The sequence below is a fragment of the Dromiciops gliroides genome, chromosome 5, assembly GCF_019393635.1.
Source record: "Dromiciops gliroides isolate mDroGli1 chromosome 5, mDroGli1.pri, whole genome shotgun sequence".
NCBI lineage: Eukaryota > Metazoa > Chordata > Mammalia > Microbiotheria > Microbiotheriidae > Dromiciops > Dromiciops gliroides.
In genome coordinates, this window is record NC_057865.1 from 137,245,777 (window position 1) to 137,258,893 (window position 13,117).

The 13,117-nt window shown below is 35.9% G+C and overlaps 1 protein-coding gene across 1 annotated transcript in view; it reads left to right on the forward strand.

Moving 5' to 3' along the window:
- TMEM168 (transmembrane protein 168) overlaps positions 1 to 7,260 on the forward strand; it is a 59,225-nt gene extending 51,965 nt beyond the window's left edge. The window contains exon 5 of the mRNA XM_043969023.1: positions 3,617 to 7,260. Coding sequence (XP_043824958.1) covers positions 3,617 to 4,173 — 557 coding nt within the window. The 3' untranslated portion in view covers positions 4,174 to 7,260. The remainder of the gene's footprint in view (positions 1 to 3,616) is intronic.
- Positions 7,261 to 13,117: the final 5,857 nt, after the last annotated feature.

Here is a 13,117-nt window from a genome sequence, read left to right on the forward strand (position 1 = left end):
ATCAGACCCTCAGATTTTTTTCATTTAAACTGCTTTCTAGCTATAGCTCCCCAATCCTATACTTACAAAACTGATATCTTGGACCCCAGTGTAAAACCTTACATTTATCCCTATTAAATTTCTTCTTATGAAATTCAATCCAATTTTCTAGCCTGACGGGATTATTTTAGGTCCTATCTTGATCATCCAGAATCATCCCAGCTTTATCATTTGCAAATTTGATAAGCATGCCATCTATTTCTTGATTCAAGTCAGTGATAAAAATGTTAAACAGCAGAGGACCAAGTGGAGGCCCTTAGGTATTTCACTGGACACCTGTTTCCTTCTGAACCATTATAAACTATTAGCAAATACTCTGAGTCTAGCCATCCACTCATTTCTAAATCCACTTATTTCTAGTATTACCTAGTCCACATCTCTCCATTTTCTTCCAAGGACAGAATGAGGTACTTTATCAAAAGCTTTGCTCTAATAAAAATCAAACATCTCTTTTCTTTGAGTTTTATGTCAAAGGCCAGATATAGACCCATGTCTTTCTTACTTTGAGACTGACTCTGTACCTACTGTACTAACTTCTTTACATCTTTTAAAATCTTAGTTATTTGGGGGTCATCTGTTGTTTCTTTTTATGTCTTCCCAATTTGATTCCTGAGTTTCCTGTCCCTCTTAGACTGACTCCACTTGTACAGTTTCAGTCTACATTCTACCTCTTCCTGCTTTTCTGAAAATTTATAACGCATATCAGGTAATACCTGTGGCTTTTCTCTCCTTATGCATTACAACCTCTAGGAGGGAATGGTCCTATCCCCTAAAGGATACCACCTTCTCCACTCTAGCAGTCAGTTCCTTCCTGTTAGTGGGATTCAGACCCAGAACAGGATTTCTCCATGTTAGTTCCTCCTCCTTTTGAAGGACAAGTTATAATTAAGCTAAAATAAGATGTTCACTGCTCTGCTTTTGGCAGAGAGAAAGCACTAGCAGATGTTGTACAGTTGAAGTCTCTCGTCACAACTATGTGATGCCTGTCTGCCATGCTTTAAATGTTTCCTGAACTCACTCTCTTTATTCTAGGTTGACTGAAGTAAAATCTGATAACATCATCATTCTTGTTTCACTCTCCATTGATCTTTATCCATATGCTATGCACCATGCATCTCCCCTCTGGTTCCTGAATTTTCTCACATGTGTGTATCCCTTCTTAAAAGACAATGTTATCTTCCCCTCTTCCCATTTTCTCTTCCCTACCTTGAGACACATTCTGATCATGGATTTCATCCCACCAAGTTTTACATCCTTGTGAGATTAATTTACCTTGTTGTACTTGGATCACTTGATTGATGGAACAAGTTTCTCAAAAAAATGGCAAGGAATTACATTAAGGAAAAAGTTACTGAACTCACTTTGGCAAGGAGTAGTGACACCTCATCTGTGGGGAAAAAAAGTGGGTAAAGATATTGAAAAGTTTTGAAGCATCGAGGGAGATGAGTTGAACAAAGAGACTTCTTTCTTATTGGATAGTGTCAGCTTTTTCCACTGACAGTGTAGGTACATCATCTATGATCATCTGGTGAGCATGTGGTTTAAAGGAGAAAAATATTTGAAATAGTTGCTTTGGGGATGTGAAAAACAGTGAAAAAATCAGTGACTCCTGAATTGAGGCATTTCTGAGCAACAGTATCGGGTCCACTTAGGGCGAGAATTATTGGCATAGTGGGATAAATCTGTATATTTTTATGACTTTCCTCTATCAACATCTAGCTATCTGGAAGGAAGAATGGAGAAATCAGGAAAAAATCAAACCAGTGGTTTCCCTAGTTGACTGAGTGCCTATGTACCAGGTTAAATGAAGGATAATTGTGAAACTACTTAGTAAACTTTGAAATTTAAATACCTTACACCAGTATTGTCAAACTCGAATAGAAACAGAGGCCATTAAACCATACTTAAGGATCCCTGCAGGCCACATATTGACTTAGAAAATCAGGTATTAATATTATCTTTGTTGTATTTTTATTTATCTTGTTAAATATTTCCCAATTAAATTTTAATCTGATTCCACAAGAATGTTGTAAGGGCTGCCTACGTATTTGACACCTCTGCTCTAGATGTCCTTCTTAGCACATTTGTCTGGTTATCTGCTATTCTTCTGGGCTAGAACAGCTTTAAAGATAAAAACCATTCATAGTACCTATAGTATAGTATAGTCCTTCAGTCCTTACCCACCAAAAATTAGGACAGATGAAGGTAATTTTTTTAGTTAACTATAATGTGATTGATTTTCCTTATTAAATGATGTAGATGAAAATTCCATGAGACAATGTCTGGGTAATTAATAATCAATTTATTAATTAGACTAGCAAATAATATATTGAGGCTGTTTTCTCTCATAACCAAAGACTTGGCATGGAGATAGTTGAATGTTTAAATACCTTTGGAAAAGGGGGGGGGTGTCCCTGAGGGTAAAAATCAACTCTGATTGGCTAACAACTAATGAGAGAATGAATATTATAATGAGAGGTGGGCTTTTTCTAATGAGGGACTGGGGGACACGACTTTGATCATGTTAACACACTCAGATCATTCTGACTCCAGCAAGCTATACAAAATAATCTGCACTTCACTCAGTCCTACTTGAACAGTGGTGGGCTTATGGTAAGAATTCTACCTAGATAAGATGGTCTGGGTGGGATGAATTTGGGGGCAAGGTCAGAAATGTCCATGAGAGACTGGGCTTTGAAAGAGTAGGCAAAAAATGAGGATAACAAAAGAATCATTTTCTCATAAACATCATCCTTTTAAAATAAATAAGCCACATTCAAGTTTATAAAACAAGTTTCTTGGCTATCTCAGCACATCTATTTTTAATACAATCTACATTTTTTTTTCTTTTTAAAAAAAAACTGGTTTAAAATCTGGTTTTTAAAATGTCTCCTGTAAAGGAAGTCTTTAGTTTTAGATTGCATATTTAATTCTGAGAATTTGGAGTTTATTAATCTGAAGTTTAAATAAAATGAGTAGCAAAAGCACTGGACGCTAATTCCATCTCTGCCAGTAATTAATCGTGTGACCTTCTTGGAAGCAGCTTTAATACCAGCCCTCTTTTAGTTCAGGTTCTGTTCTGGGATGAAAGGAAGCACATGCAAATCATCAAACAGTTAGCAAAAGAAGTTTTCCTTTGCCCCAACACAACATATAGTGACACTTAGCTTCTCTGGATGCATCACTGTCTCAATATGAAAATCCTTCTGGTCATGAGCATAGGAAATATGGTGAGGAACATTGTGACTTTCATGATCTTCAGAAAACCACCAAGTCAGAGCACCTCAACTATTGCACCTGGGACTTTTTATGCCTTTAGATGACCAGGAAGGTGTGGTGGGGGAACTGGAGCCAATAAAGTCCCTGCAACAGATTTGTTTCCTTTTAGAGAAATCTAATCCTTGTTGAAAGAGGATCCTGGGCTTACTCCATGTTGTGGGTGGAGGGGAAGGAAACTGCATCAGGGAAACTCTGGTAAATGTTAGTCTTATCACAGACCTTCCTCAATATCCCATCCCGTTTTCTTAATGCAGGTATTTTCGGATACAGTCTGACTGTTGGATTTTCTTTATTGTAGGTGGAGACACATTAAGGCTTGACACGCTTTTGGGATGGTGGAGAGAAAAGAATGGTTCTTTCTGTTCCCGACTTATTATTGTACTAGATAGTGAGAACTCAATACCATGGATTAAAGAAGTGAAAAAAATTAATGATCAATATATTGCAGTGCAGGGAGCAGAGATGAGCAAGGTGGTAGACCTTGAAGAAGGTGACCCTGCACAGCTTGGTGACTTTACAAGAGACTGGGTGGAATACAACTGTAATGCTAATAGCAACATCAGCTGGACTGAAAAGGGGCGTGCCGTGAAAGCTGCGTATGGCGTGTCAAAAAGGTGGAGTGACTATACTCTACATTTGCCAACAGGAAGTGATGTTGCCAAGCACTGGATGTTATATTTTCCTCGTGTTACGTATCCTCTGGTGCATTTGGCAAACTGGCTGTGTGACAGTGACAGCCTAAACCTTTTCTGGATCTGCAAAGCTTGTTTTAGGTGCTTGAAAAGGTTAAAAATGAGGTGGTTTCTGCCTGCTGTGCTGGACACAGGACAAGGCTTCAAACTTGTCAAATCGTAATTAGGAACCAAAGATGGAACATGACAGAGTCTTTTACTATTAAATATGACTAACTTGCCACTTTTTATATGTTATTTTTTTGTGTGGGGGTAATATCTTGCTACTTTATAGTTGCACTGTTTTCTTAAGCAATTGCAGTATATGCAAGGTGTTGGGAACTGTATTATTTTAAACTAAAAAGTGTGTGTTTGAAGAATAACATTTGTAACCAAAATTCTCTGTAAATGTCTAAGATCTACTAAATATGACCATGCAATTTGAAGAAAGGTTGCATGTTCATATATATTGGAAAAAAACAAAACAAGACTGCTCTGAAATAATCAGTGAAGAATAAAAATGCCTTATTTTCTAGGAAGAAACTAGAGCATGTAAAACAGACTTGTTTGGTTACTATTTTGAAAAAAAAAAAACTGGCTATAAAAAAAAAATCTCTTGCTCTGAATAGTATTATAGACTGAGTTGAGACCATTGGAAGGCCCTCAAGCCCATTGTAAATAGAAAGGATCCTTCCTATAATGAATTTTAAGGTACAAATATGCAAAGCATGCAGGCCAGTGCCTTCAGTTGCCTTTGCTGTGACCATTACAGGATTAGCAAAACAGCATAGAATCCAAAACTAGTCAGATTAGCTGTAATCCATGTAGGTACAACAATAGGCTAAAGGCTAAATAGAAATTACTTTTGCATGCATTGTTGGTAGCATCTGAATAAAAAGACTGGGCAATTTTATAGTCCTATCTCAGGGTCATTTAACATTTTCTTAATGATGGAAAGTGTTAAATGCATACACCTTCCAAACAAAAACTCAGTGTCTTCTTTCAGGGAGTTGTCTAATTTAAGTCAGAATATATTAAGCAAAAAAGGATATTCTGGCTCATAAGTGCTCATGTTCTTCTATTAAATTTGTTATTTTTCACCTGGTAAAAAAATTTAAATTGTCTAGTTTAAACTGGTTTTCTATTGTTATACACGATGCATTATGTAAAAGTATTTAATATTAAGTTGTTTGAAATGTAATAATATAAGAAATTTTTAACCACAACAATGTTTTCTACATTTAAATAAGTCTGTGATCAGTGTATTCCTAAGGGATGGTTCACTCTCCACTCTTACTCAAAAACTTTCAAATTTTAGATTTCTATCTGCAAAATGAATAGGATTGAATTTGGGGGGTTATTAGCACTTCTTTAAGTTACTGTAGCTCCTCAGAATTAAGCCAGTTTTTTTTTTTCAATTTGATAGAGAATTGAACCTTTACTTTATGTCTACCTCTTTCTACCTGCTGAAGATTGAGAATCTAGTTACTAATAAATTGCTAAAGGGTCATGGATAAGTGCATCCCACTGTCCACAATGTTTTGCTCCAGTCTACCAAATTCTGGTTTATATAACATACATAATAGTGAATCTGTCCAGCATTTTAAGTAATGTATGTTAACATATGACCCATAAATTAACTTATTTTGCTAAGAACTTAGTGAATTAAATAGTGTAATCTGAAAGGTAAGAATTTAAACTTTATAGGCATTAAAAGCCTGTAGCTCCAAAAAGAGTTAAATTAATGAATTTTTTCAAATTTCCTAGAAGAGGCTGCATTAGCACATTGCTTTCTTTGTTTTAATTTAGAGAGGGACATAGTTAATTATAGTCTTTTTTCTCAATCTATGTAATAATATTATTGGTTCTAAAAGAGAAATTTGAAAAAAGAAAATGTTTAGGACTACAAAGCTTTATAATTATTTTTGATGCATGTTCTCTTTTAACCATTTCTGATAGGACAGTAATTTTTTTTTTTGAAGGAAAAATGGGGCCAGGAAGGAACTCTGGGGAAAATGTGGCTTAAGCTGTGTGTAAATGCTAAAAAATTAATAAAGGTTGCATTTTGAGACCTATACCTACCAAAGTAAAAATGAAAACGACCATGTTAAGGCCAACTTAGCTTTGAATTTGTGAAGGCTTCTCTTGAGGTTGCTATCCTAGCTGCCAATGAATTGTGCACATGATTTATTAAACGACAGTAGCCAGATTGGGAGTTCTAGGAAAAATGAAATAGTTTATCTCCTATTTGGCATTTTACACGGTATAACTGTAATGAAACTGATTTTCACATTTATGTGTAGGGAGTATGGTGGAATGCCTTTATTAGCCACAGTCTCATTACTTTGGTCATACCACATGTTTAGAGAGGAATTATTTGTAGTAAGAGGCATGATTTTTCACATTTACCAAAAAGAAACAGATAATTTGGATGTATTTATTCAATGGAAAATGAATTTGGTTTCATTTGTTTCCTCAAAGTTTGTGCCTTTCCCGAACCATAAAAGTATTTCTGCGGCCAATTTTTAAAAGTATGCAGTATGAAGATATAATAAATAAGAGTGTGGGTTCTTTCCCCTATGTGCAGAGTCATGACTTATGTTTTAATCATTTATGTGCAATCATTCTTTCAAAAAAAGTTGTTTCCCCCAGATCAAAAACCTTCCTCCTTGAATTGCTTAGATCATTGTTTAATAGCTTTATAAGTTATTCTTATTATGTACATGATACTATGATAAACTTCTATTTCTAAAGCCCATTTTTATGACCAGCATTTTCTTAAGATTATATTAGTAGCAAAAATGAATTTTTTTTTTGTTGTTAATGGGTGGATTTGTGTTTGGAGTAAAATATCCTTATTGGAATCTATTTATTAAATGGATTTTTGTTTTGTTTGTAATGCTTTTGCTCTAAAATACATTTGCTGTTTTGGATACTTCCTTATATATATTCTTTCATATTGAGAGTTTGATGTTTAAAAGTGATGTTTTAATATTACATTTCTTCAAACTAGCATTAACTATATAAGAAGACTACTAGCATCCAGTCTTGTTTGTTGAATGACTGTAATAAGTAGAAGTGAATGATGAAACCAATGTAAGTATGGAAAGTCACTATTGTATTTATTCAGCTCTTTTATACATTGTTGAAATTTCGACCATGGGAAGCTTATTGTATTGAAAATGACTGTCAAAAAATAAGCTACAGTTTCATATGTAGGAAATAAAAATCCACTCTTATTTATCTTTTTGACTAAGTCTACACAACTGACTAGAAAGGGAATTCAGGCAAACCACCAAGTTTTTTATATTTACATGATACCTAATAACTAGTCTGACAAATTTTCTTTTTATTTGAATTGACCAGATTAACTAATATTTTTTGTGTGTATAACCTATAACCATAACATTTAGTTACATTAATGACAGTTGTCGCCCTACATTGGTAAAGGTAGTTTTCACACTGGGTGTTTCTTCCACATGGATCAAATCGTGAGTCTAAACTCACAATGTCATTTCTTACGTGACACAGAAGCGATGGGTACAAAGCCGAAAATCTGGTAAATTGCTTTCATCCACAAAATATAGATTAATAACTGAATAGGTTTCCACAGAACCGACCATATTGAGATTTGTTTTGGTACACCAATGATTGGATGTACAAGACATTTAATATTTTCGGGGTGGAGCATAGAACCACCAAAGTGAAGTTTCTTAACATAAATTGCTTAATTTTGTTTTTAAAAGAACTTCTACAATTACCTAATAGTTGGATTAAAGTGAGAGTTCATTAAGTTTGTGTTCTGCAAGTTAAAATATTGATTGTGCGTGTGTGTGGGGGTGGGTGGGTGTTATAGAACATACGAAGAATGGCAAGGAAAATGCAAAGGTTTTAATCTGTTATGTTAAGGCAAAATATTCATCCTTAATGTTGTGGAAGGACAAGAATACTTTAGCTTTAAGTGATCTAATCTAAAACCAGTCTTTCAGACAAAGTCTTTTATAAAATAGTAGGATTTTACAGTAGTTCTAAAATCTTTATGTAGCCAAAAGTGCTTTTTCAGAATGAAAATTGCTCTTTCAAGAAAGAGCAAAAGGGAAAGTGGGCCTAATAAGCAGGGCAAAGCCTGGATGTGAATTGTACTTTCTAATATCCAGATTCTGAATCTCTCCTTTCACAGTGATAGATTCTGATCTGGGCCACCCATGGTCCAGTTAAGTGTTTTTAATTAGCTCCAAAGTTTAAACATTTTTGCTAACATATAGTTCAAAGGTTTGGGTTTCAGATATACTGAGCTGTTTATACATAAACCCCTTAGTTTTTTCACATTCCTTCCCCGTACAGTGATATGAGCAAAGTGCATGCCAAAATGAGCCAAAGTTCCCTGGATTTTTTTTTGCAGGGCAATGGGGGTTAAGTGACTTGCCCAGGGTCACACAGCTATTAAGTGTCAAGTGTCTGAGGCCAGATTTGAACTCAGGTACTCCTGAAACCAGGGCCAGCGCTTTAACCACTGCGCCATCTGGCTGCCCAGTTCCCTGGATTTTAAACTTTGTCCCTGTGACAGTGCCATAAGGTCTCCCACACACCAATTGGCAAGAAGGTCACATTTAGTGCTTCAGGTGGTGTGCACAAAGAGTTATTCTATGTGTAGAAAAGACTGATATCCTCAATTCAAACAACTGGTCAAATACTATTTAGATCCATAATACAACTAAAGTTCTCATCATGTTTGACACATTGAGGCCTCTACCCTTCACCAAATTGACTCTTTAAAAGGTTTACCAATTTGAGACATATATATCTGCATACATATGTGTATGTGGATATATGTCTCAAATTGGCATACATATATGTATATATGTGTATATACACACACACACACACATATATATATATATAAAATATATACTTGATGTACACAAAGCCTAGAGGCATTCATCTACTTCAGAGTTACTCAATAACTAAAGTATCTGTTGTGGTACAATAGAAACTTTGACCCATCCTGGTAGGAACAGAAACATGCCAGTTGGGCAGCTATCCCAATTAACACGGAAGCTACTGTATTTACAGAGATGTAATTAAATTTGGAAATATAGTGTTAGCCCTAGCATTTCATCACTGAGAAATGCTATGGTATAGAATCACAATTTGTAAGGCAGTGTTTTCCAACCTTTGGGGTTGAGAAACATTAGGGTTATTTTCCCACGTAATTCAACAAACCTTGAGTACCTGCTGTTTGCAAGACACTGTTAGATGCTAAGAGAGAAAAAAATTAAAATTAACCAAAGTAGTTCCTATTTTTATTGACCTTACATTAATATCTATATTACAGGAAAATACTTGAGACACAAGCCAAGTGCTATATGAGGCCCAGTGGGGCAAAAGTTTGATTCCTTTCTCAAAAAAGTTCTATAGCATATGTGCATACATGCATATATGTATTGGGGGGGGATTGTGGGGCAATCAGGGTTAAGTGACTTGCCCAGGGTCACACAGCTAGTACATGTCAAGTGTCTGAGGGTGGATTTGAACTCAGGTCCTCCTGAATCCAGGGGCTGGTGCTTTATCCACTGTGCCACCTAGCTGCCCTATGCATATATGTAAAGCATGATAGAGTGCTATACTCAGTCAGGAAGACCTAAATTCAAATCTTACCCCGGATACTGGTTGTATTACCCTTGGCAAGTCATTTGATCTCCGTCACAGTTTCCTCATTTGTAAAATGAGGCAGTTGAACTAGATAATTTTCAAGGTTTCTTCTAGCCCTAAACTTAGCAAACTGATACTATAATCTGACTTGAAAATACATACAACTTTAGCCCCAAAAGAATGATTAAATGAGGCTTCTGACTGAGCAAATGGCATTTGAGCTATCAAAATTGGGTAAATTAGGAGGATTCTGGATTCCAAACTGAATGTTGACCAGTTAATTGCCTGAAAGTGTTTATTAAGCAATTTAGTTAAAATCAAATTTAATCATGTTAAATGAGGGGTGTGTGTGTGTGTGTGTGTGTGTGTGTGTGTGTGTGTGTTTACATGTGTCCTGCTTTCTAAAACTCTAGTTGGTAAGGTACCAAAGACCAAAGCTTTTATTTTATATTCAGGTTTTGAAGGTATCAGCAACAACTATTAGAATACATATTGCAGATACATATTGTAAATAATAACGACCTTATCACCACATCCAAAGGCTTTGTCTTAGTCTTTCTCTATACCTTTTAATGCCACTAGTCACTCTTTTTTAGATATAGTATTCTCATTGCTTCCAAGATACTATTTCTGGTTCTCCTCCAAACTGCTTCACATTTCTTTCTTGGCATCCTCTGGTAAGCTCCTTGTTCATAAATTGTTAATACAGTTCTTCCCCAGGGTTCTGGCCTTGGGCTTCTCCCTATACTCCAAACTCCCTTCAATTGACTTTAACAAACATTAATTGCCAACTACACGCAAGGCATTGGGGATAAAAAGATAAAAATGAGACAGTCATTGTCCTCACGGGGTTACATTATGCTTTGGTAATCTCATTCATTCTCATCTCATCTCTATACAAATAGTTGTCAAATTTGACCCTTCTACCAAGCTTCAGATCTTCATCTCAAAATGCATACTCCCACCTAGATATGCTCACTAGTACTTCAAAATGTACAAAATCAAAATTCACATGGCATTGGAGATAGAATGCTAAACCAATGAACAGCTAATGTGGCTGGAATATACACATATAAAGAATAGTAGTATGAAATTTCTATAAATTAGGATTCTTTTGTGGTTGACTTTACATGTTAGGCCAAGTTTTTATTTGATCATAAAGACAATAGAGGGTCCCTGAAGATCCTTGAGCAGGAGAGTTTCATGGCCAGACCTGAGGCTTAGGGAGTATATTTTGACAACTAAGTAAAGGATGGTATGTAGGGAGGAGAAACTAGAAAAAAAGACCAGTCATGAGGCTTTTGTAATGGTACAGCTGAAAGGTGAACTCAACTAGCAAAGTAATAGAGGGAATAGAAAGAGGGCTGTTATGAGATGTGGAGGGACAATTAAGATTTATCAACTGATTAAATGTTGGGGATGAAGAGAAAGAAAGAACCAAGGATGACTGATGGTTCTGAACATGGGTAATTAGGAAAACTGGTTTCTTCAACAGAACTAGGTAAATTTAAAAGGAAACCTAAAATTTTAGAGAATAGGATAATCTGAAAGAAAAGGAAATTGTTATGACTATATTATTCCTTATAAACTATTGATTCAGTGAAGTAGAAAAATATTAAGTGCTTCTTAGAATTTATTACTTTTCAGATCAAATGCCCATGCTTCTGACCTAATTAATATTTTATATAAAACATATTTGAAATGTGGCAAGTCCTCAAAGAGATGGAAATACCACATCATCTTCCTTGTTTCCTGAGGAACCTGTATGTGGGCTAAGAAGCAATAGTGAGAACTGAACATGATTGGTTTAAGATTAGAAAGAGTATGACAAGGCTGTATATTGTCGCCTAATTTTTTTTAAACTTATGTGAGTACATCATGTGAAATGCCAGGCTGGATGAATCAAAAGCCGGAATTAAAGCTGCTGGGAGAAATATCAACAATCTCAGACAAGTAGAAGATACCACTCTAATGTCAAAGTGAAGAAGAATTAAAAAACCTCTTGATGAGGGTGAAAGAGTAGAGTATAAAAGCTGGCTTGATGCATAACATAAAAAAAATGAAGATCTTGGCAACTGGTCCCATCACTTCCTGGCAAAGAGAAAAAGAAATGGAAGCAGTGTCAGATTTTATATTTTTGGGCTCAAAGATCATTGCAGATGGTGACTACAGCTATGAAATTAAAAGATACTTTCTCCTTGGAAGGAAAGCTATGGCAAATGTGTACAGCATACTAAAAATCACCTTGCCAACAAAGGTCTGTATAGTCAAAGCTATGGCTTTTCCAGTAGTAATGGGGGAATTGGAGTATCAGGAAAGCTGAGTGCCACAGAATTGATGGTTTCAAATTGTGCTAGAGAAGACTTGGGAATCCATTGGACAGCAAGGAGATCAAATCAGTCGATGCTTAAAGAAATGAACTCAGACTATTCACTGGAAGGTGAAATACTGAAATTGAAGCTTAAATATTTTGGCCACATAATGAGAAGAGCTCATTGGAAAAAAATTCTAATATTGAGAAAGATTGAAGGCAAAGGGAAAAGGGATGAGTAGAGGATGAGATAAATAGATAGTGTCATGGAAGCAACAAACATGAGCTTGGACAGACTTTGTGAGATAGTGGAGAATAGAAAGGCCTAGTGAGGTCACCAAGAGTCAGAAATGACGGAACAATAGCAGCATATTTGAAAAAATTAGTAATATTCAACAGCTGTGACTAATTTTTTTAGACTGACACTAAGGTGAAAGTAAGTATCATTAGCTTGTTGTTTTTGTTGTTTATCCTTTGTTCTCAAAGAAGACCATGACATCAGGGTGATGTCATGACACACACTGAATTGGATTTAAGTGAAGAAGGGCTGTGCAAGGTCACCAACATCACACTTTTCTCCAGAATCATCTTGGTCCAGTGGCAAGATATATATCCGGATGACTGAAGATAGCCCTGGATGAGTGACTTGTCCAGGGTCACACAGCAGTGTCTAGGGTGAGATTTGAACTCAGGTCCTTCTGAATTCAAGGCCAGTGCCCTATCCACTGCATCACCTAGCTTATATCACTGATTTTATGTACTAGAAAGAGTCAGACAAGTACTGAGGTCTAGTCCTCCTATTAGCCTTGGACAAGTGACAAACTGTCTCAGGCTCAGTTTTTCATATAAAAATAAGGATCAAAATTCCTTCTCTGCCTATTTCATGGGGTTGTGAGGACTAAATAAAATAATCATATATGAAAGTGCTTTGCCCAGAATACAAATACAAGATTTTTTTTGTCCAGACTTGTGATTTCATCTGTAATTCCTTCCAATGCACAATAACAACTCATTTGTAATTTAGGTTTTGTTTTGAGACTAGGTCTCCCTATCTCGCCCAGGCTGGAAGTGCAGACCTAATTCCAATATTAATTAGCTCAGCAACTTTAACCTCATCAGTGTTTCTGACCTGGGCCAGTTTACCTCTCCTTTGGTAGCCTGGTTG